Source organism: Pempheris klunzingeri, chromosome 3, assembly GCF_042242105.1.
Source record: "Pempheris klunzingeri isolate RE-2024b chromosome 3, fPemKlu1.hap1, whole genome shotgun sequence".
Taxonomy (NCBI): domain Eukaryota; kingdom Metazoa; phylum Chordata; class Actinopteri; order Acropomatiformes; family Pempheridae; genus Pempheris; species Pempheris klunzingeri.
In genome coordinates, this window is record NC_092014.1 from 23,109,452 (window position 1) to 23,131,219 (window position 21,768).

A 21,768-nucleotide genomic window follows, 5' to 3' on the forward strand; every position below is an offset into this window, starting at 1 on the left:
TTCTTAAGATCAGTTGAACTACTTGGTAGTATATATGGTTCCTTCCTTAGCTAAGTTAAATGTGTTCTGTTGGGGTGTTTTTTTGAAGTATTTAACAATGCATGACTCATAGTCAGCCATAGTTAGTGACTTCCTAACTCACTGTCTGACTGCATTCTGATCCCTCCCTCCATCTCTTGTGGTCCAGACCCTACCTGGTCAACCTGCTGCCATGCCTTGCTAGAATCACTAAGCGGCAGGAGGAAACGGTGCAGGAGACGCTGGCTGCTGCAATGCCCAAGATCATGTCCGCCTTGGGACACTTCGCCAATGATGGCGAGATCAAGGTATCTTCTCAAAGCAGAAACACAAATAATTTTGCTTCATTTTTTGTCTGGGGATATTTGGTATTTCCTCTTCTGTTTCTTCTCTTCTCCAGCCATCAAGAATAGGCTTGAATTAGTTTACTTCAAAGTCATTGTTAACATTGCAACTGTAAATGATGTCAAAAAGCATCTTAACTTGGTATTGGTTACCAATAATGCAACATAATGTTGAGCTTTCTAATAGTACTAAAGATAGAAAACACTTTCTCCAAAAAGGCCCTTTAGCAAAGTTATCCAACTCCAAAGTCAATATGTTGTTGTTGTTGTTGTGCATCCTTTAAACCTTTATGGCCTCCCAGTAAAAGCTTCTTACAGTTTCTCACACACTTCTGACACGTCTCTTTTGGAAAGCTTCTGGCTCACTAATATTCCTTGGTTTCCGTGCTACCACGTGGACCTGTACTAATCTCCCAATCCTCAATGCTTGTTTTCATGATATACCAACCATTTTTGTCCCAGGTGCTGCTGAAGTCCTTTGTGGCCAACCTGAAGTCCAGCTCCCCCACCATCAGAAGGACAGCAGCCAGCTCAGCCGTCAGTGTGTGCCAACACTCCAGACGCACCAGCTACTTCTACACATGGCTCCTTAATGTGCTGCTGGGTAGGACACATGAAGGCCCACACTCTAACACACATTCACTTTCTCCCAGTTTTTCCTCAACAGCGACGCTTATTTCAGCAAACATTGGTGAACTTGTTTGGTATCAGACTGCTTTCAGCCACAGTACCCAGGATGATGAACGTCTGTTTCCAGGTCTGCTGGTTCCAGTGGATGAGGAGCACCCCAGCCACCTAATTCTGGGGGTGCTGTTAACCCTTCGCTACCTGATGCCTCTGCTGCAGCAGCAAGTCAACACCACCAGCCTCAAAGGAAGCTTCGGAGTCATGAGGAAGGAGGCTGATGTACAGCCAACACCTGAACAACTGTTGCAGGTAAAAGGAAGAAGGTATTTGTGTGGATGTCTGTGTTTTTCTATTAATTATAGAGTTATAGCTGTGTGTGTGTGTGTGTGTGTGTGTGTGTGTGTGACAGGTGTACGAGTTGACCCTACACTACACACAGCACTGGGATCACAATGTGGTCACGGCGGCTCTGGAGCTCCTGCAGCAGATGTTCAGGACTCCCCCGCCAGAGCTTCTGCACATGCTCATCACAGCTGGCAGCATCCCACACGCCACTGTGTTTCGCCAGGAAGCTGAGAGCCGCGCACGCTCTGGCAGCATCCTCGAGCTCATTGGTAAACAATCAATCAATCCTTTGGAACTGCGTTCGGGAAGCTGGTTTTCCCTTTTGTACAATAGAATGTGGGCTCTACAGTATTTTGCATAGTCTCCTTGCACTCGGGACACCAATGTATCCACTTCAGGTAGCTTTTAATTCATTAACCCTTACTGACTGACTTTGGCAAATAACAAGTCGACCAAACTGTATTGTTTCTCTTCTCTAGCTTCTCCTGTGCTTTGTGCTCATGGCCTTCTTTTCTTTGCTTGTTAACTGAGCTTCTGATCTTTTGCTGCTTTTCTTTTCCTCAACCCCTGTTTCTACTTCCTTTTTCCCGCCATTTTCAGCGGGGGGAGGGTCTTCCTGCAGTCCACTCCTTCTCAGGAAACAGAGAGGTGACTAATCTATTTATCTCCCCTGCCCACCTCTACCCTCTTGACTGATGTTTCAGTCAGGGTTTAAGCAAATTAACATCCATCTGAGTGACGTACGGTGGTTGATTATTTATCAGGTTCTTGATATAATGCTTAGAATGTACAATATTTACTTTTGTGTGTGTATAAATATATATATACACGAAAAGCTGAGGCAGAATCTGTTGTTGTGGTTTTTAATGCAGTCAGTTAAAGGTAAATTCGTACCACCCAGGTTTTAGTCTCTCTCTCCCTCTTGATGCTGGTGCTATGTTGACATTAAGCCTGTTGTGTCCAGGTAAAATGCTCTCTGGGGAGGAGGATGGGTTGGAAGACGATGCTGAGAGAACAGAGGTCACCACCGGTGCCTTCACAGGTGAGAGGCAGAATGTGAATTGGCAGTTGCAGCAGTCGCACTGTATTTCACTTTTAAAAACTAGAAGGTAAAGCTTCATCCAGCAGTAAAAAATATGCTCTGCGTATGTCTTTCCTTCAGCGTCAGTCGTTGGTGCAGACGGCTCGTCCGCTGCTCAGGTGGACATCATCACCGAGCAGCCACGCTCCTCCCAGCATACCCTGCAGCCTGGCGACTCTGTGGACCTCAGTGCCTCCTCAGAGCAGGGCGGCGGAGGAGGCGGGACATCTGCATCAGACACTCCTGAGTCGCCCAATGACAACGAGGAGGAAATGCTGAGTCGGAGCTCCAGCGGCGGGGCCAACATTACTCCAGAGACGGCCGACTACACCACCCCAGAGAATGCCACGCCGGAGGGAGGGCCCTTAGGAGAAGGCGTGACTCTGCTAGGAACTAATGATCGCTCACTTCCACCCAGCGACTCCTCCCAAACCACCACAGAGGGACCAGACTCAGCTGTCACCCCTTCGGACGTAGCAGAACTGGTCAGTGTGACACTGTGGGCCTGCGAGAGAGATTTAATTTGAATCCAACTTGAACATGCAATGCTTTACTTCTGCGTATGTGTGAAATACAGAGGAGGTGAGCTTCCCTAGATGCTGAAACACTTAATTGCCATGTAATGCTATAATCAAGTATGAACCCTAATGTCCCTAATGGCATAGTTCCCAGTTTATGAATGATGCTACACTTCATAGAATTAGGATTTGTAGAATGGACAAAATTTTCATTTTTGCTTTCATTTGCCAGTTTTTTTTTTGTTTGTTTTTTTTACCATTAAATGGCTGTATCAGGGTTTTTTTTTTATCATTATCTACCTTATACTTTTGCATAGCACAAAATCTCACAGCAAAATATGTGATATCACACTTGATTCAACTGTTTGGGTTTTTGGGAGGCAGTTCATGTTATCTAGCTCCCCTCCAGAGACATTTTAGTGTGAGACTGTCCATTCTAACAATTCTACCTCTATGGTCTTGCCCCTTCTCCTCTATCCTTCTCCCCACGTCGTCGCAGTCGCGCACTCCATTGCCGCGGGTGATCGAGCCGCCCCCTCCCTCGCCAACTTCCACCGAGGGTCCCGATGCCACAGACAGCGACTCTTCTGTGTACACTGCTTCCTCTTCGTCCTCTTCTTTCTCTTTCTCCTCCTCTTCCTCCTTCTATGCCACCTCGTCCTCTAGCACTAGTGACAAGGTCAGCCAATTGGACAGTTTGAGGGGCTTGCCTGTCTGCAGATCTTTGGCTTTCTTTCATTCCTTCTCCTTTCTTTAGCTTGTTCGTCACAACCCATGCACAGAATTTTCCCTTATTGCTACTTCCCCCCGTCTTGTTGTCATCGAAGATTCGTTATGCCCCTCCTTCGTTTCCTTGTTTCCAGCGATTTCCTCCCAAAAATGAGATGCTTTTGAAAGCCCTTTGTAGCAACCCCAACATCCCATGTTGTTGGCTTGCAGTGAAGAGCTCAAAGTAGAAGCATGAAGGCCATCTGTTCCTTTTAATTGTTTTCCCTCAGATTTGGTTCCCTCTACCTTTTTCGAGAGGCTGCGACAGGCTTTTGTTCCAGCGGAGGCCAAACCTGGAGAAACAATTCAATTTCTTGGATAAAGAGTACTTTATACATTTTGCTAGGAAAAACTACTTCTGTAAAATGCTGTGTGTGTACCTCCATGTAGTTTATCTGGTATAGATAATACTTGATATAAGAGGAGTTCCTTTTCCAAGTTGAATAGTTTGGATCAAAAGCTTGCTCTTCCTCTGGATTGTGGCAACCACAATTGTTGAGGTCTCAAGCCTGTGCTTTTTCCTGTATGTAGTTGATTTGCTGTACATGGTGTTAACCCAAGCATGACTCAGTTTGTTATGCTGTGTCTTTGTCCTCAATCCAGCAAATCTAACTGGATAATGAATGAGTCAGAACTATTATATTACTATATAGGTATCCTTTGCATGCAGTCGCATTTCCAGTGTGTTGCATTTGGTCTTTCTGGACAGTGTGTTTAGTTCCCCTCTGAAGATGTTTGCTCTGTGTGTCTGCATTAGGTGCTGGATGGCAGTGAGAGCCAGTACTCTGGGATGCAGATTGGAACACTACAGGATGAAGAAGATGAAGGAGCAGCACCTTCCACCCAAGAAGAACCTCCAGAACCATTCCTGCAGTCAGCACTCGGTATGTTGATATACACAAATGTGCACACACATAGAAACACAGAAACCGGTTTGCACTGAAGGCAGGTTCTGCTTATTGATATAAAGCTTAAATAATGTTTACTTCTTTCTGTGCAGCTTTGAGCAAGCCTCATCTCTTCGAAGGCCGAGGTCACAACCGGCAAGGTTCAGACAGCAGCGTGGACCGCTTCATACCAAAGGACGAACCTGCTGAACCCGAACCTGACAACAAGGTAAAGACACGCCGACGCAAAAACACTCAGTATTTTGCAATGGGTGGCAGAGAAAGCACACTTTATTGTGCTCGTCTCTAACTTGACTGTCTTGTGTTGTTCTTAGCCTTCGCGGATAAAGGGTCCAATTGGACATTATACAGACCAGGAGGTGGAGCCACTCGTGCACTGTGTACGGCTTCTTGCTGCCTCCTTCCTGCTGACGGGACAAAAGAATGGTGAATGTTTAGAAAACCTCCTCAAAATGTACAAAAGATGTTTTTAAAATGTCATCATATTTGCCTACAAATGGAATGATCAGTCTAAAAGAGGACTAGTGACACTTTAAATCACAGAACAGTATTTCAAACAACGAACAAGATTAAGAGATACAGTATTGTTAATTGTTTCTATCTTCCTTTATTGTGCTATGTTCTTGTAGGTCTGACACCTGACAAGGAGGTGCGAGTGAGCGTGAAGGCTCTGGCTGTGAGCTGTGTTGGTGCAGCAGCAGCGCTGCATCCTGAAGCCTTCTTTAATTCCCTCTACCTGGAGCCGCTGGACGGTATTCCAATAGAAGGTAGGGAAAAAGAAAATTAAAGACAAGCCCGTTTACTGGATGTGTGACACTTGACAGTATTAAAATTACTTTGGAGCTGTAGACAAAGTGTTTTTATTAGTCATTTACTAGAGCAACAAAATAGAATATTAGAAGTCTCGCACACCCACACAGGTGTTTCTACTTGTTCAGGGTTAGACCTCTGCTCAGTTTGATTCTTAGACTTAAATGTGGTTAATTGACCTCACAAACCCGTAAACTAAAAGGAGAGTGAGAGAGATTTCTGGAGAAGAGGTTCTAATCAGGCCATAATTGTAAACACCTGTGTGGGTCTGCCAGGGATCTGTGAGCTCACACTGTGATGTCCATCTGCACATGAGAGAGGTGAAGAGAGGAAGTATTAAGGATGATATGATACAATTGATATGGATAAACAGAAATACTGAACCCTGGGAGCTGGCTGTGGATCTCTTGTAATCCTCAGCATGAGCACCATGCTGCACTTCAAATTCAGTTTTCAGAAATATTTTAGTGTTTTCATGCATCTCTGATCTGTTGCAGGTAATTTTCTAATGACAACAGTGTTCAGCTCACTAATGCCTGTCTTAAATGTGGATACCTGTATTGAAATAGCAGGTTGTTTGATTGGGACTGGTTTCCACTGCTTAACACAATGGGCCTATTTTCACAGCAGACATTTGTCATGGTTGGAAAAGCACAGGTGTTGCTAATAACATTAACAATGGCTCAGTTCTATTCAGGTGTCACAGTAACCAGTGCTGTGTTTTCCATTAAAATTGAGGGGAAAATATCTCTGTGTGGACAAGGCCTTAAACTGAAGCAGCTAATTGGAATTTATTGTATTATTTGGATATTTGCTTTTCCTGCTGTGCACACAGTATATTTTGACATGTACTGCGTAAGTAATGCTTTAACTGACTATTGACTCTGCCCTCTTTCTCTGTCCCCCTGCAGAGCAGCAGTATATTAGTGACATGCTGGGCCTCATTGACCATGGGGACCCTCAGATCAGAGGGGCCACAGCCATCCTCTGTGGAGCCATCATACAGGCCGCACTCACCAAAACACGCTACAACATACACACCTGGCTGGCCAGTGTGCAGAGTGCAACAGGTTAGTGTGTGGAGGGGTACTTGCTTTAAAAGCTTGGCTGGTATTTGATAGCTCTGTCCTCCTCTCCTCACCCATCTGTCCTGATGCTCTCCAGGTAACCCTCTGTCCCTGGTGGACTTGGTGCCTTTGCTCCAGAAAACTCTGAAAGATGAATCCTCTGTCACCTGCAAGTTGGCCTGTTCTGCAGTGAGGGTAAGACGGATCTGTTCACATGTATTGGTAATCAGTTCTCTGTGTGTGCGTGTCTGACCTTTTTTGTTTTTTATGTGCTTCAGCACTGCATCATGACGGTGTGCAGCAGCACCCTGAGTGAGCTCGGCCTACAGTTGGTGATAGACCTTCTTGCTCTGAGGGACTCTTCCTATTGGCTAGTTCGCACTGAGCTCTTGGAGACCCTGGCTGAGATGGACTTCCGGTATGATCAATTTGTTTGTTTTTTGTTTTTTTAAATTGCAATTACTTGCATAGGCATCTTGCTGTGACGGATGGCCTGTGCACTTTCTAAATCACAATATCATACACATTAAAAATGTCTTTCCTTTTTTAGGTTAGTTAATTTCCTTGAGAGGAAGACGGAGACTTTGCACAAAGGGGATCATCACTATACTGGGGTAAGGTCCTACATTTGACTTTCTTTTTGTAGTCTTGCTGTGGAAATACAAGTCTTTGCATGCGTTTTGTCTGAAAACGACAAGCAATAAAATAGTGTATCCAAGTTTTACACTTGAATTGCTGAGACTCGTCCCTAATTTGTCCACATTCTTCTCTGTGCAGCGGCTGCGGTTGCAGGAACGAGTCCTGAACAATGTGGTTATCCATCTGCTGGGAGATGATGACCCCAGAGTTCGGCACGTGGCAGCCTCTGCTGTCAGCAGGTACACCATCTTTTCATACTGTACATTGATTTCACACATCTTGTACTAGACTTTCTCGTAGACGAGCAGACTTGCATTTGATTTTAATTATTTTACTTTTAAGTGTTTATTTCCTGAATTACATTTGTAAGATTTAAGCAGTCCAGAATTGGTATTTTAATGCCTGTGAAGGCATGTAGACATACGAGGCTCAATAAACATTTGCAAATTTTTAAAGTCAGTTAACTGCAATGTTTTTTTTTTTTTATGCCTCATTTTAGTTTTCAGTTTAGCTTAATTTAACGAATAACCTTGTCGTGTAAGCGTCTCCCTTCTCATTCTCCTAAGCCTTCCCTCATGTCTTCTCTCTCTCTACTAGGATGGTCTCCAGGTTGTTCTATGACTGTGACCAAGGTCAAGTGGACCCAGTAGTAGCTATTGCCCGGGACCAGAGTTCAGTTTACCTGCAGCTGCTGATGCATGAGACACAACCCCCCTCCCAGTTCACTGTTAGCACAATCACAAGGTACATGCACACAAAAACACATGCCTATAGTGTCACGTCTCATATGCTCTCTGTGCCCTCCTATTGATAAGAAATCATTCTCAAGATCATTGTTCATGTGTTCCTTCTTTTGGTAAGCTGTGGTTTGGCATTCCAAGTGTCTTTTTCATGTGATCACAAGTGCTTTGAATGAAATTTAGAATTTGCTTTTCTTAAAGTTCAATTACAGTTCATGACAAAGAACACAATCTTTGAACTAATTTTGATCTTTTGTCTGCCAGGACATACAGAGGCTTCAACTTGTCCAATGCTGTGTCTGATGTCACAGTGGAGAACAATTTGTCCCGAGTCGTTACTGCCGTCTCCCATGCTTTCACATCCTCTACCTCCAGAGCCCTGACTGTGAGCTTTCAGACACGCGTAACGCCTGTCCTGTTTTACCTGCTGCATAATAAGCCTCTGGTGGGTGGGCTTTTTGTATTTTCACGATAACATGGCTTACCACCATCCCTCTGTCTGTTTCTCTGCAGTTTGGCTGTTGTGAGGCCTTGTGTCTCATGGCTTTAAATTTTCCAGTGTGCACATGGAGCACAGGCTGGCACTGTGGCTACATTAGCTCCAGCAGCAGCTTTTCATCCCGCTCTAGTCTCAACCGCAGCAGAGGCAGGGCCCTCAGGTTTGTCCACAGTCTCTCATGAATTCACCCATTAACTATACAAATGCAGCAGACTAGTTGCATAATCTGACATCTAATTCCACGCTCCTCATGCTCTTATTTCAATTCCTCTTTCTCTATACACACCTGATGACCGTGTTCCTTTCCTCTGTTCTGCAGCTTGTCGCAGCCCAGCAGTGCTCCAACCTCCTCAACCACCTCGTTGTCTGCACCCGACACTGAACGGAGGACTCTGACAGTAGGAATGGCCAACATGGTCCTCTCTTTACTCTCCTCTGCCTGGTTTCCACTGGATCTCTCTGCACACCAAGATGCACTTATACTTTGTGGCAATCTGCTTTCTGGTGGGTAACATGCATATGAATTGCACCTGACCATGCATTAGCCTGTTATTGATTAACCAGTGTGTCAATCGTGTTCCCAGCTGTGGCTCCGAAATGCATGCGCAACCCCTGGTCTGGGGAGGAAGAAGGCAGCAGTGGCAGCACGAATACCAGTGGAGGCCAAAATAAAATGGAGGAACCCTGGGCCGGGCTGTCGGAGCGTTCCCTGGTGGTCATGGTGGAGCAGCTCTTCTCCCACCTACTGAAGGTCCTCAACATCTGTGCCCATGTGCTGGATGACACGCCACCTGGACCAGCAGTTAAGGTAACTGTTCAGAGCATTTGTGGTGTTTGTTTGGCTCATTGCCCGTTTTACTAGAAAGTTGCATCCACAGGAAGACCACCTTATTTTGTACTTTGGTACCTTTATTATAGGCCACCCTCCCCTCCCTGGGCAACACACCCTCCCTCAGTCCCATACGGAGAAAAGGCAAGGAGAAGGAGGCTGCTGAGCCCAGTGTTGCCCCTATGAGCCCAAAGAAAAGCAATGAAGTCAACACAGGTACTTGCTCTAACACGGGTACAGAAGATCTGTCTGAGGTGTCTGTGAATATTGAGTAAATTTGTTGTTTTTTGTGAGCAGGCAGGCCAGCAGACAGCACAGGGTCAACAGCCGTAAACAAATCTACCACCATTGGCAGCTTCTACCACCTGCCACCCTACCTCAAGCTCTATGATGTCCTCAAAGCTACACATGCCAACTACAAGGTCAGCACATGCATCGGCTTTAAAATACCTCCTATCGGAAAATGTTTTTCAGTTGTTCTTGTTACCTAAATATGTGGCTATTTGTGTGATCTCCAAGGTGACGCTGGACCTCCACAGTAGCCAAGAGAAGTTTGGAGGTTTCCTGCGTGCCACTCTAGATGTTCTGTCTCAGCTCCTGGAGCTGGCCACACTACATGATATCAGCAAGGTAAATATAGTTTATGTAACTTATTTAGTTATTACCACAGTAACAGCTACTGTTACTGGGGTCCAACTTGAGGTTCTGGATGAAATCAAATTAAATAAATTCATAGAGATCTCGGTATAACCGCTGTTCATGTTGACTCATCACTCAATATAAAATGTACTATATTTTCTCTCAGTGTGTGGAGGAAATCTTGAGCTACCTCAAGTCCTGTTTCTCCAGAGAACCAACCATGGCAACTGTGTGTGTTCAGCAGGTCAGTAATCTGTCTCTGATTGTAAATTGAGTGATTTTTTTTTTTTCCTTTTTTTGCATTCCAAATGTATTGTGTGGCAGTCTTTATGGTTCCAGCACTGAGCAGTGTGCTGCAACTGGTGTGACTCCACACAGAGTGAGGCTGGTTCCTGCCGACAGGGCCTGTAAAGGCATTGGTCTCCCTGTGCGATGGTTCCATACATCTCCCCCACACACACACGCTCGCATGCAATAGTATGCAAGCCACATATGGTGAACTTGCTTGCTTCACTAATTAAATTTGAAGGGAAAATTGGCACTTTTCAGTCACATATTTCAGGATGGAAAAAAGTTTCTCAAACACTTAGGTGATCGTTGAAATTGTGGAATATCATACAAGACACCCATGGAACTGTTTGAAAATGCCATACATGTAAACTATTGCTCTTTCTCTAGTAACTGAAGACTTCTCTTTCCTTAGCTATTGAAGACCCTGTTTGGCACCAACCTGGCCTCCCAATATGAAGGTGTCCTGAGTGGACCCAGCCGTTCCCAGGGCAAGGCTCTCCGTCTGGGATCATCCAGCCTGCGACCAGGCCTCTACCACTACTGCTTCATGGCGCCGTACACTCACTTCACTCAGGCTCTCGCTGATGCCAGTCTCCGTAACATGGTGCAGGCTGAACACGAACAGGACACTTCTGGGTCAGTTGTAGCAAGATTAGACATGCTCCCAGATAAATACACACAATTAAACATAGAACGTTACAGAACCTGCCTTTTTCCTCTTTTTAGATGGTTTGATGTAATGCAGAAAGCTTCAAACCAGCTGAGGTCCAACATTGCAAATGCAACACGCCACAGAGGCGATAAGGTAACTTACATTGTTTCCACTCTTTTTCAATTTCAGAGTGTGAACAGCTATGATTATATGTTGACGATCAAGATGCCAAATGTCGTTTTGATAAAGTAGAATTTTCAGTGCTCGTTTGCGAGGTGCTGTTTTGCACACTGTGGCCTCATCTTTGTCTTTCCAGAACGCCATCCACAATCACATTCGTCTGTTTGAGCCGCTGGTGATCAAAGCTTTGAAGCAGTACACAACCAGCACCTCTGTGGCCCTGCAGAGACAAGTACTAGACCTGCTCGCCCAACTCGTGCAGCTCAGAGTCAACTACTGCCTGCTGGACTCTGATCAGGTTTAAAAAAAAAAAAAAACACATGCTTTTTCATGCATTCACCTTGAACTTGTGGAATTCAGCTCACTCAGAAGGATATTTTCTGTTTTAGGTGTTCATAGGCTTTGTCCTGAAGCAGTTTGAGTACATTGAAGTGGGACAGTTCAGGTAAGCGTTTTGCTGTTATGTAATCGACACACATGGGTTTCAGAAGTCAGTCAAAAAACACAAGTGATTAAACCCTGCTTCCACTTAGCTGCAAATAAGCTCAAATATTCCAGTGCCTTCCTGTGAACCAAAATACCTGTTATACTTTTCACACAGAGATTCAGAGGCCATCATTCCCAACATCTTTTTCTTCTTGGTGCTGCTGTCTTACGAGCGTTACCACTCCAAGCAGATAATCAGCATCCCCAAGATCATCCAGCTGTGTGACGGGATCATGGCAAGCGGCAGGAAGGCCGTCACACACGGTGAGAGGAACGCGAGCAGTACACGCTGCACTCGCACACAATCATTCCCTCTACTCGTAAACACATTGCACTCAAGTTTGCTGTCCTTTATATTCCTAAACTTCAAACTAACGCATAGAAACACAACCTTACTGAAGCTAAAGGACCAGCATGCATGTTTGTCTTTGGGTAGGACACTGATAATCACCCTTAACAGAAGCATAAAAACAGACATAGATGTATAGTAGAGTCAAAGTAATATGATTTTTTTGCTTTCCTTCACAGCCATCCCAGCCTTGCAGCCAATAGTCCACGACCTGTTTGTGTTGAGGGGCTCAAACAAAGCAGATGCAGGCAAAGAGCTGGACACACAAAAAGAAGTGGTGGTCTCCATGCTGCTCAGGCTTGTGCAATACCATCAGGTGAGGCGGCAAATCAATTCAGCCGGACGCAGGGCGCTCATATCTAAGTGTTCCAGCCAGTCTTTTTCTCTGCCTGATGTTTGCTTGTACATGCATGTCACAGGTGTTGGAGATGTTCATCCTTGTACTTCAGCAGTGTCATAAAGAGAATGAGGATAAGTGGAAGAGATTGTCCAGGCAGATTGCTGATGTCATACTTCCCATGATTGCAAAGCAGCAGGTAGGAAAATATGTTTTTTTTTATTCAGTAGCAAAGGTCAAACGTGTTGGCGCACACGGACAAATATGTGCCAGTGAGACTACAACATAATAAAAATATAGTGGTCTTAATACGTTTTTTAGATTTGTATTATGTGTCTTCACAGATGCACCTGGACTCCCCGGAGGCGTTAGGAGTGTTGAACACTCTGTTTGAGACTGTGGCGCCCTCCTCTCTCAGACCTGTAGACATGCTGCTCAAGAGTATGTTCACCACCCCAGTCACCATGGTGAGACATCCCATTTGATATCTGAATGTGCAAAAAACCATAGACAGACGTTTTTGACTTGCCTATCTGATGTACCTCAATAAATTGTCTACTTTTTGTTGAGTGTTTGCAAAATAGAGTTTTCTGACTTGAAAAATCAAACCTCTGCTCCTCCCAGACATCAGTAGCTACAGTCCAGCTGTGGGTGTCTGGTATCCTGGCGGTGCTCAGGGTACTTGTCTCCCAGTCCACCGAGGACATTGTCCTGTCCCGAGTCCACGAACTCTCCCTCTCTCCACATCTCCTCTCCTGCCACACAATCCGCCGCTTGCACCAGCAGATCCCCTCCCCCAGTGACCCACCCGTTACTGAGACACTCGGTAATCAGGAACCTAATGGTGAGGCGCAAAAAGCCCTACCGGAGGAGACCTTTGCCAGGTTAGTGACTTTGTTCGCTGTCTGTAGTTTAAAATACTTCTGCCATAAGGACTGAGGGATGTCGATACTGTTTACCCTTTTCCACTTTCACTTGAAATTTGCCCCTCCTTCCAGGTTCCTGCTCCAGCTGGTAGGAGTGTTGCTGGATGACATTTCTTCCAGACAGGTTAAAGTGGACATTACAGAGCAGCAACACACCTTCTCCTGCCAGCAGCTGGGGACACTACTCATGTGTCTCATACATGTCTTCAAAAGTGGTGAGCTTGCATAATTTCAATACTAGTTTCTGTCTCAAATAATGCGAGAACAGCTTATATTAAGATTAACTATGACATTCATCAAATCCACCAAATCAGCTGCATGATGTCCTTTCATGGATGTCATGCCATTCCTTTCCCTCTTTTGCTTTCCTCTTCCTTCCAGGAATGTTTCGAAGGATCACAGCTGCAGCTAGCCGTCTCCTGAAGGGTGAGGGCGGAGGGGGGCAGACTGGCACAGAGGCCGGCCTTTTTTACCCCTTAGAGGGTCTGAACAGCATGGTGCAGTGCCTGATCACCACCCACCCTTCCTTGGTGCTGCTGTGGTGCCAGGTCCTCCTCATCATCAACTACACCAACTACTCCTGGTGGGCCGAGGTGCACCAGACACCCAGGTAAGAGCAGATAGTGCAAGTGACTCATTGATATCATTGATTATTTTTGTAGACCTTCACACTTTCAAGTGGGCAGGGGAGATGCACCCAAAATGGAACAACGCAGTATGAGAATAAAAGGGCTGTTGTAGCGCAACAAATGATATAAGAGGAACTATTTTGCCCTGTTTCCATCCTCCCTCCCCTTTACCCCCAGGAGACAAAGCCTCTCCTGCACAAAGCTGCTGAGCCCTCACTCCTCAGGGGAAGGAGAGGAGGACAAGCCTGAGACTCGGTTAGCCATGGTCAACAGAGAGATTGTCCGCAGGGGAGCCCTCATCCTCTTCTGTGACTATGTGGTGAGACTCTCGAATGTTGTATCCATACTGTAGTAATAAAGCACATATGGACTATGATCATGAAATGTTTTGATTATCAAACGTTTATGTTAAGGTGTCGTTTTGATTTGTCATGTCTCTAGTGTCAGAACCTCCATGACTCTGAGCACTTGACCTGGCTGATTGTCAACCATGTGCGCGACCTCATCAACCTTTCCCATGAGCCTCCAGTGCAGGATTTCATCAGTGCTGTGCACCGCAACTCTGCAGCCAGCGGGCTCTTCATCCAGGCCATCCAGTCTCGCTGTGACAACCTCACAACTGTGAGATTACATCGTTTTTATCTCTGTCTCCTTCCATCATCCCTCACTAGTCAACTTATTTTATTTATAAGACGCGTTCAAAACAAGTCCTGATTTTCTTTTCTTTTCCCCACTTCATCCTGTTAAGTCTTTACTACTAATTCACCCACTATTGAAAATGTTTTGCTTTCTCATCTTTTGATAAGGTCACCCACTGTTAATTATCTTTCCAGTACATTATCACGGATGTAATTTTAATTTTTCCTTATTTTGTTGCCCTTTCTCTTGCATCCATCTCCTCGCTCTCTTGTCCCTTTTTTGCCTGACTAACTGAATCGCCTCCTCCTTTGCAGCCTACCATGCTGAAGAAGACCCTACAGTGTTTGGAGGGCATCCACCTGAGTCAGTCTGGCTCCCTGCTGATGCTGTATGTGGACAAGCTGCTCAGTACACCCTTCAGGGTTCTGGCTCGCATGGTGGACACACTGGCATGTCGCAGGGTAGAGATGCTGCTGGCTGAAACACTACAAGTACGGCTTACATATTGGTTGGCATTTTCCTGTCACAGAGGAGTTTTCTTGTAAGCTGACTGTGATAAATTATGTTTTAGTGCCATATAGGTGGGGGGGCTCATGAATACAACCATACAAGCACAGAAATGTATTTAGATAGAAATTTGTATTTCTGTGACGCTCATGTAGTTTACTGGTGATTTCTCTTAAATTGACCATGTGGTATTCTGTCCTTCCAACCTGCAGAACAGTATAGCTCAGCTGCCTGTGGAGGAACTGGACAGGATCCAGGAATACCTTCAAACCAGTGGCTTGGCTCAGAGGTAACACTTGTCCGTTTTGTAAATTTAGCATTCTGTTGCACGTTTTACTTTAAATTGTGCAGAAAACTGCAGAACTGACTCAATAAAATCACGGAACACCAATTACTGAGGCAAAAAAAGGTGCTCAAGACAAACATTTAAACAACAGAGCCTTCGCAAGGAAAAAATGTATTGTGTAGTGGGCAAAAACTGAAATTATATCATTGACTGCGGTTACATGGACAATATTTCTTCTATTTGATTGTTAAGCATCCACGTTAAACTGCTAAATCAGAATCTTTAATCAGAACGATATTCTGATAAGCTGTGTGTTTACATGACCCAAAGAATATAAATATATATTGGAATATAACTCCTTTGACATGTGCTAAGTGCCTCTGCCTGCTGTGAAGTGTATAATCTGCCGCAAAAGTAACCGTTGCCTCACGTGGGGCAAACATGTGCAGAAAAAACTAATTTTTTCCAGCTAGAGAGAAACGATTAGAGTAAGCGTTGGCGCATGGTCATGAGTCTATTGAACAGTTGATCAAAAGTTTACACCACCCCTCTCAAACTGCTTGAAAATTACTTCTGATCTCCTCAGATTCAGGTTCTGATAGATTTTTAGTGGACTATTAGGGTCCATGTAAATGCAGGGCAACCACTACCTATGACCTACTTAATTGAAATGACTGGAGCAGTAGAGGGTATGCACTTGCATTGTCTACCTCCTCAGGCCAGATCATAAGTGTACATGCTTTGTACATAGTTTTAGGGCAGATGCTAAAATAATGCACGCATATATCTAAAGTGGTATTAGCCTTTCTATGTGTGTCATCCTCTGCTCATCTTCTCACAGGCATCAGAGGTTCTACTCCCTGCTGGACAGGTTCAGAGCCACTGTTGCCGACACCAGCAGCCCCACACCTCCTGTGACATCACATCCCTTGGACGGGGATCCCCCCCCTGCTCCTGAACTGGTCATTGCAGACAAGGTGAGGTATTGGGGTCAGGGTGTGAGTCTATGGAGATGAACCCTTTTTATATATAATTTTTGTTTATAGGAGTGGTACGTGGCTCTGGTGAAGTCTCAGTGTTGTCTTCGGGGAGACGTTTCACTGTTGGAGACGACAGAACTGCTCACCAAACTACCTCCTGCTGACCTTTTGAACATCATGAGCTGCAAGGTGACACAGACTGCAGTTCCTAAATATCAGACCTCAAGGATAAATATTCTTGAACATAACAATATATTGCAATCTGAACCTGCCCTTTTTCCTAGGAGTTCAACCTAAGCCTGCTGTGTCCATGCCTGAGTATGGGGGTGCAACGGTTGGCACGGAGTCAGGGGTCGCTCTTACTGGAGACGGCCTTGCAGGTGACCCTGGAGCATCTTGCAGGGGTCACAGGGTCACTTCCTGTCCCACACCAGTCTTTCCTGCCGCCCTCACAGCCACAACCCTACTGGAACCAACTAGGTGATGTGTATGGTGAGTCAGTACACCCTTTTTAAGTTAAGTGTCATTAAGTTTGTACAACTTGAACTTGAAGTGACTTTACTAAGCATGAATTGTTCTGTACAATGTTGAGGTTGCATTGTGTTTTACAAGCAGGAAAAGTGTTGGTTTGAAACCTAAATTTGAGGGGAAATGTTCTTCCACTGTGACAGTTTTAAGTATTCTGTGTGTGACTATTTTCCAGGTGAGCCAGGTTACTACCCCAGGGTTTTGTCGCTCTGCAGAGCTCTGTCCCAGTACCTGCTGAGTATGAGCCAGCTGCCTTCCTCACTACATATCCCCTCTGACAAGGAACACCTCATCACCACTTTCACCTGCACTGCCATAGAGGTAAAAGACCACACTTTAATCGACTAGTTTGATTACATTAATCTACAAGCAAGAATCCGTTAAGTAATTTGAAAGAACTTTAATTTTAAGAATTTTGAGATTTCCATGCTTCGGTCAGTAATTTTAAAAATATAATGAATAAGCTTTTTTTTTCTACCCTCAAAAAATATTTGTTACCTACCTTTAAGTGACTGTCTTACAGCATTCATCTTCCACCCTCCTATGTCTCTCTCTTCACCCAGGTGGTAGTGTGGCACCTCCTCCAAGACCACTTGCCCCTGAGTGTGGACCTGCAGTGGGCTCTGTCCTGCCTTTGTCTGGCCCTGCAGCAGCCTTGTGTCTGGAACAAACTCTCCACCCCAGAGTACACCACACACACCTGCTCCCTCATCTACTGCCTACGCCTCATCATTGCTGCAGGTGAGGAGGCCACCAGAACATGTTTGAAGGCAGTCGTCTCATGGGGAGCGCACAGACTCAGATTTTTCAACGCTGGTCATACTTTTTATCTTTGCTTCCTAGTGGCTGTAAGTCCTGGTGACCAGCTTCTGCATCCAGAGAAGAAAAAGATGAAGGCAGAGAGAGATGGTGAAGGAGACCAAGTGGACTCTGCACATGCTGACCGTAAGCACTCACTTAGGGATTGAGTAAAACTGGGTTGTTTCTATGTAATTTTGTATTTCAGGGCTTTGCTTTTCGGAGTCAATGGCAAATTCCCTCTGTTTGCAGACATGTTTGAGTGGCAGGCTTGTGAGATCATGGCGGAGCTGGTGGAAGGCCTGCAGAGCGTCCTTGCCTTGGGTCACGGTAGAAACAGTGCATTCCCCGCTTTTCTCACTCCAACCTTGCGCAACATCATCATCAGTCTGTCCCGGCTGCCTCTTGTCAACAGCTACACCCGAGTACCTCCACTGGTCAGTGTGTGAAAGATATGACTTCAGTTTGTATGCATGAATGTATCGGTCTGTTAAAACTGTGTGTGTGTAGGTTTGGAAACTGGGCTGGTCCCCACAGCCAGGAGGAGAGTATGGAACAACGCTGCCTGAGATCCCTGTGGACTTCCTGCAGGAAAAGGATGTCTTCAGAGAGTTCCTCTACCGCATCAACACACTGGGTACAGAAACACACACACACTTGTTTGGTCTGAGTAATGGATCCATTCTGTGTCCCATTCTGTCCCACCTGTCATCTAAATGGTATTGTTGCTGTATGTTTAGGCTGGAGCAGCAGGACGCAGTTTGAGGAGACCTGGGCCACTCTACTGGGGGTGCTGGTCACCCAACCCATCACTATGGACCAGGAGGAGGAGACACAGCAGGAGGTGTGTGTGTGTACCCAAGACTATTCACATCCTTAAACGTGCTGCTGGATAGTGAGGCTGTTCCTGTATAAGCAATATCCCACAGCTCATTCTGTCTCTCTTTCCCATGTCTCAAGGAGGACTTGGAGCGTACCCAGTTGAACGTGTTAGCAGTGCAGGCCATCACCAGCCTGGTGCTAAGTGCCATGACCCTGCCCACTGCTGGCAACCCTGCAGTCAGCTGTCTGGAACAGCAGCCCCGCAACAAGAGCCTCAAAGCCCTGGAAACACGGTAGCTATGCAGCTACTTTCTATTTACACTGTAGTAATGCCCAGAATAAGCATGCAGAGAGGTGTAAATTACTGTGTGTGTGTGTGTGCCCAGGTTTGGAAGGAAACTTGCAGTGATCAGGGGTGAGGTGGAGAGAGAGATTCAGGCTCTTGTGTCGAAGCGAGACAACGTCCATACACACCACCCGTACCATGCTTGGGACCCTGTACCCTCTCTGTCAGCAGCCTCAGCTGGTAACAAAACTCACGTTCGCCAAGTGCCTCTCTACCCACAGCTGCTGCTGCACTTACACCTACAACTCTAATTTCTCATTTAATGTTGTTTCAGCAGGCACGCTGATCAGCCATGAGAAACTGCTTCTTCAGATCAACACAGAGAGGGAGCTGGGCAACATGGACTACAAACTGGGGCAGGTAAGAGGTTTGGAAAAAATGGTGGTTAAAATGAAGCTTGAGAAACGGTATGCTTCTGAAAAAAATCTATTGTCATTAAGAATTAAAACCAAACTTTTTTTAGGTGTCCATCCATTCGGTGTGGCTCGGTAACAACATCACCCCACTGAGAGAGGAAGAATGGGGTGAGGATGAAGAAGATGAAGTAGACGCACCAGCCCCCACCTCTCCTCCTGTATCTCCTGTCAACTCAAGGTCAGACAAAGAAATGCAGACGGCACTTGCACACTCGCACTCATGAGCCTCAGCTCGGGCACTGAAAACAGAATGTTCAACAGGACTTAACACTGTCTGTGCTTTCAGGAAGCATCGTGCAGGTGTGGACATACATTCGTGTTCCCAGTTTCTCCTGGAGCTCTACAGCCAGTGGCTAATCCCTGGATCCCCGAGTAACAGGAGAACCCCGACCATACTCATCAGTGAGGTGGTTCGATCGGTGAGCTGCACACATCTGGTCAATCACATCTGTAAAGTATTGTCTCCTGTTCCCTGAGGAATAAGTTTGAAAGTCTTAACAGTTTCAGGCAAAGTCCTTAGTTTTCCTTATCCTAGAAACCACACAATTACAATTCATACCTGCTTGTCTGATTTGGAAAAGAAATGCTTGATTCGATCCAACAGAAATACGCCAGCGCTCCTCTCACTCTCTCTCCACTGTCTTCCCTCTCTTGTGGATCTGTGTAGCTGCTGGCGGTGTCGGACCTGTTCACAGAGAGGAACCAGTTTGACATGATGTTCTCCACCCTGATGGAACTGCAGAAGCTCCACCCGCCAGAGGATGAGATCCTCAATCAATACCTGGTGCCTGCCATCTGCAAGGCTGCTGCTGTACTGGGCATGGTGAGTGTGGCTGCGTGTGGGTGGGGAGACCTATTTAATGGAAGGCTGTTTGTGGTTGGTTGTAGTGTTTGGTTAACCTCTACTGTTACTCTACAGTGAATGAAAACTCTGTATTTCTCCAGGACAAAGTGATAGCAGAGCCTGTGTGTCGCCTGTTGGAGACGACCCTGCGCAGCACCCACCTGCCCAGCCGCATGGGGGCTCTGCATGGGGTGCTGTATGTGTTAGAGTGTGACCTGCTGGATGACACAGCCAAACAGCTCATTCCCACTGTCTCTGAGTACCTGCTGTCCAACCTCAGGGCAATCGCTCAGTGAGTATTGCTTTCATTCTCTTCATCTCCAAAAGAGCCTCATAGAGCAAATGTGTCAAACATTAGTGTTTGTGTTGGTTAAATATGTTGCTGTCTAGATAATTTAACTTCGTCCACTTAATATTCCAGTAGATTAAGTTAATTCAAGTGTCTTTCGTCAACTACAACATTACTTGTGGCTCGTTTTCACCCTTTGTGTCATGCATGCACCAAGTGTCTGGCATAGAATGCATCCCATTTGCACCAAAACTGCAGCAATCTGACCCACAGTGATTGCGCGTGATTTTTCTTGTAATACCGAGATACTATAATCTTGTTATCGGTACACTGAGACCAGCTTTGTGCACCTTCACATCAATATGACAACAGTCAGAAACACGATACCTTTATGGTGTGTGCAGCACAGAAACTCACACTCTGCATGTGGTTGTACAACTTTTGTCCACTAGGTGCTGCCCTCACATTTCAAACAAATTCCTACTTGCCTTTGTTTCATTTTAATGTAGTCTCTTCTGTTCCACTCTCTCTGTATGTCCTCTGTCTTTGTATGCTGCAGCTGTGTGAACCTGCATAACCAGCAGCATGTGCTGGTAATGTGCGCAGTAGCCTTCTACATGATGGAGAACTACCCTCTGGATGTAGGAGCTGAGTTTATGGCTGGAGTTATACAGGTAAACATTCTCTGAATATGCGTGTGAACTAATATGAACTCGGCTTTATTTTTCCCCTTTGCAAAAATGTCTGTTCCTGCCTTCCAGTTGTGCGGCGTGATGGTGTCGGCCAGCGAGGACTCCACTCCATCCGTCATCTATCACTGTGTGCTGCGCGGTCTGGAGCGCCTCCTGCTGTCAGAGCAGCTGTCACGTGTGGACGGAGAAGCGCTGGTGAAACTCAGCGTGGACCGAGTCAACATGCCGTCACCACACAGAGCCATGGCTGCCCTGGGCCTCATGCTCACCTGCATGTACACTGGTAAGAAAGGCGCTAACGCAGTTGATGCTCCTTAACATCAACCACAAATGCGATTTAGTGTCCTGCATTCTGGCTAAATCACCAGCATGTACTGTATTAGGACTGGTGCTTTCATTACTGCTCTTCTGACCCTCTCAATTGACTTTAAACTGATTGGACTCATGATGGACTGAGCTATGTGGTTAACTCACCAGCAAGAACACTCTAGTATTGGACTACCATATCACTGAGGCTGATACAGCCTGACTTTAGTTAAGCTTGTAGTCCTGCAAGTTTAACTAAAGCTTAATTACAGTGCCACAGTAAGATTGTCCCACTTCTTTCCCCTGCTCTCATCCTAAACCCCTTCCTTCCTAATACAGTAAAATGTAGTGGTGTCCCTGCTGTAAAGTGACCCACCCTCCACCTCACTAATGATTTGCCTTTGCTATCATAAACAGCTGACAATAACAATGTAGATGGCAGCAATACAGTATATAGTAGCGTAGCATCTACTGTGTAAGGTGGAGTCCCATTCCTCACTGAAGCTGCTTAACTCATAGCTGAGGGTGACTCTAAAAGGTCTTGAGGAGGAGAACTGGGACAATCCAAACATTAAGTAGTAAAATATTGCTACCTCTAAGTCTACTGAGATGCTTATGCCTGATGGAGCATGC

The 21,768-nt window shown here is 45.6% G+C and overlaps 1 protein-coding gene and 1 non-coding gene across 5 annotated transcripts in view; both read left to right on the forward strand.

Moving 5' to 3' along the window:
- htt (huntingtin) overlaps positions 1–21,768 on the forward strand; it is a 31,258-nt gene that overhangs the window by 3,911 nt on the left and 5,579 nt on the right. For 2 of the 4 annotated variants that reach the window (XM_070856358.1, XM_070856361.1), the window contains exons 6-62: positions 188–326; positions 825–966; positions 1,120–1,298; positions 1,399–1,603; positions 2,299–2,376; positions 2,497–2,900; positions 4,459–4,585; positions 4,702–4,817; positions 4,924–5,035; positions 5,239–5,376; positions 6,331–6,489; positions 6,584–6,681; positions 6,765–6,904; positions 7,037–7,100; positions 7,264–7,364; positions 7,723–7,869; positions 8,130–8,250; positions 8,379–8,524; positions 8,684–8,868; positions 8,949–9,172; positions 9,283–9,409; positions 9,491–9,615; positions 9,713–9,823; positions 9,999–10,076; positions 10,536–10,759; positions 10,850–10,928; positions 11,092–11,253; positions 11,345–11,400; positions 11,557–11,705; positions 11,970–12,106; positions 12,210–12,326; positions 12,472–12,594; positions 12,752–13,011; positions 13,126–13,268; positions 13,435–13,663; positions 13,860–14,001; positions 14,124–14,303; positions 14,636–14,812; positions 15,041–15,117; positions 15,956–16,091; positions 16,161–16,283; positions 16,379–16,586; positions 16,798–16,943; positions 17,186–17,363; positions 17,466–17,567; positions 17,673–17,857; positions 17,931–18,057; positions 18,161–18,264; positions 18,381–18,535; positions 18,629–18,768; positions 18,863–18,948; positions 19,052–19,182; positions 19,291–19,423; positions 19,672–19,827; positions 19,950–20,140; positions 20,697–20,811; positions 20,899–21,112. In XM_070856358.1, coding sequence (XP_070712459.1) covers positions 188–326; positions 825–966; positions 1,120–1,298; positions 1,399–1,603; positions 2,299–2,376; positions 2,497–2,900; positions 4,459–4,585; positions 4,702–4,817; positions 4,924–5,035; positions 5,239–5,376; positions 6,331–6,489; positions 6,584–6,681; positions 6,765–6,904; positions 7,037–7,100; positions 7,264–7,364; positions 7,723–7,869; positions 8,130–8,250; positions 8,379–8,524; positions 8,684–8,868; positions 8,949–9,172; positions 9,283–9,409; positions 9,491–9,615; positions 9,713–9,823; positions 9,999–10,076; positions 10,536–10,759; positions 10,850–10,928; positions 11,092–11,253; positions 11,345–11,400; positions 11,557–11,705; positions 11,970–12,106; positions 12,210–12,326; positions 12,472–12,594; positions 12,752–13,011; positions 13,126–13,268; positions 13,435–13,663; positions 13,860–14,001; positions 14,124–14,303; positions 14,636–14,812; positions 15,041–15,117; positions 15,956–16,091; positions 16,161–16,283; positions 16,379–16,586; positions 16,798–16,943; positions 17,186–17,363; positions 17,466–17,567; positions 17,673–17,857; positions 17,931–18,057; positions 18,161–18,264; positions 18,381–18,535; positions 18,629–18,768; positions 18,863–18,948; positions 19,052–19,182; positions 19,291–19,423; positions 19,672–19,827; positions 19,950–20,140; positions 20,697–20,811; positions 20,899–21,112 — 8,351 coding nt within the window. The remainder of the gene's footprint in view (positions 1–187; positions 327–824; positions 967–1,119; positions 1,299–1,398; positions 1,604–2,298; positions 2,377–2,496; positions 2,901–4,458; positions 4,586–4,701; positions 4,818–4,923; positions 5,036–5,238; positions 5,377–6,330; positions 6,490–6,583; positions 6,682–6,764; positions 6,905–7,036; positions 7,101–7,263; positions 7,365–7,722; positions 7,870–8,129; positions 8,251–8,378; positions 8,525–8,683; positions 8,869–8,948; positions 9,173–9,282; positions 9,410–9,490; positions 9,616–9,712; positions 9,824–9,998; positions 10,077–10,535; positions 10,760–10,849; positions 10,929–11,091; positions 11,254–11,344; positions 11,401–11,556; positions 11,706–11,969; positions 12,107–12,209; positions 12,327–12,471; positions 12,595–12,751; positions 13,012–13,125; positions 13,269–13,434; positions 13,664–13,859; positions 14,002–14,123; positions 14,304–14,635; positions 14,813–15,040; positions 15,118–15,955; positions 16,092–16,160; positions 16,284–16,378; positions 16,587–16,797; positions 16,944–17,185; positions 17,364–17,465; positions 17,568–17,672; positions 17,858–17,930; positions 18,058–18,160; positions 18,265–18,380; positions 18,536–18,628; positions 18,769–18,862; positions 18,949–19,051; positions 19,183–19,290; positions 19,424–19,671; positions 19,828–19,949; positions 20,141–20,696; positions 20,812–20,898; positions 21,113–21,768) is intronic. The other 2 variants (XM_070856359.1, XM_070856362.1) reach the window with 1 other exon arrangement.
- Positions 10,150–10,279, forward strand: LOC139199497 (small Cajal body-specific RNA 14). The gene has a single exon (XR_011584140.1). It is a non-coding gene; the product is annotated as a small Cajal body-specific RNA 14 (non-coding RNA).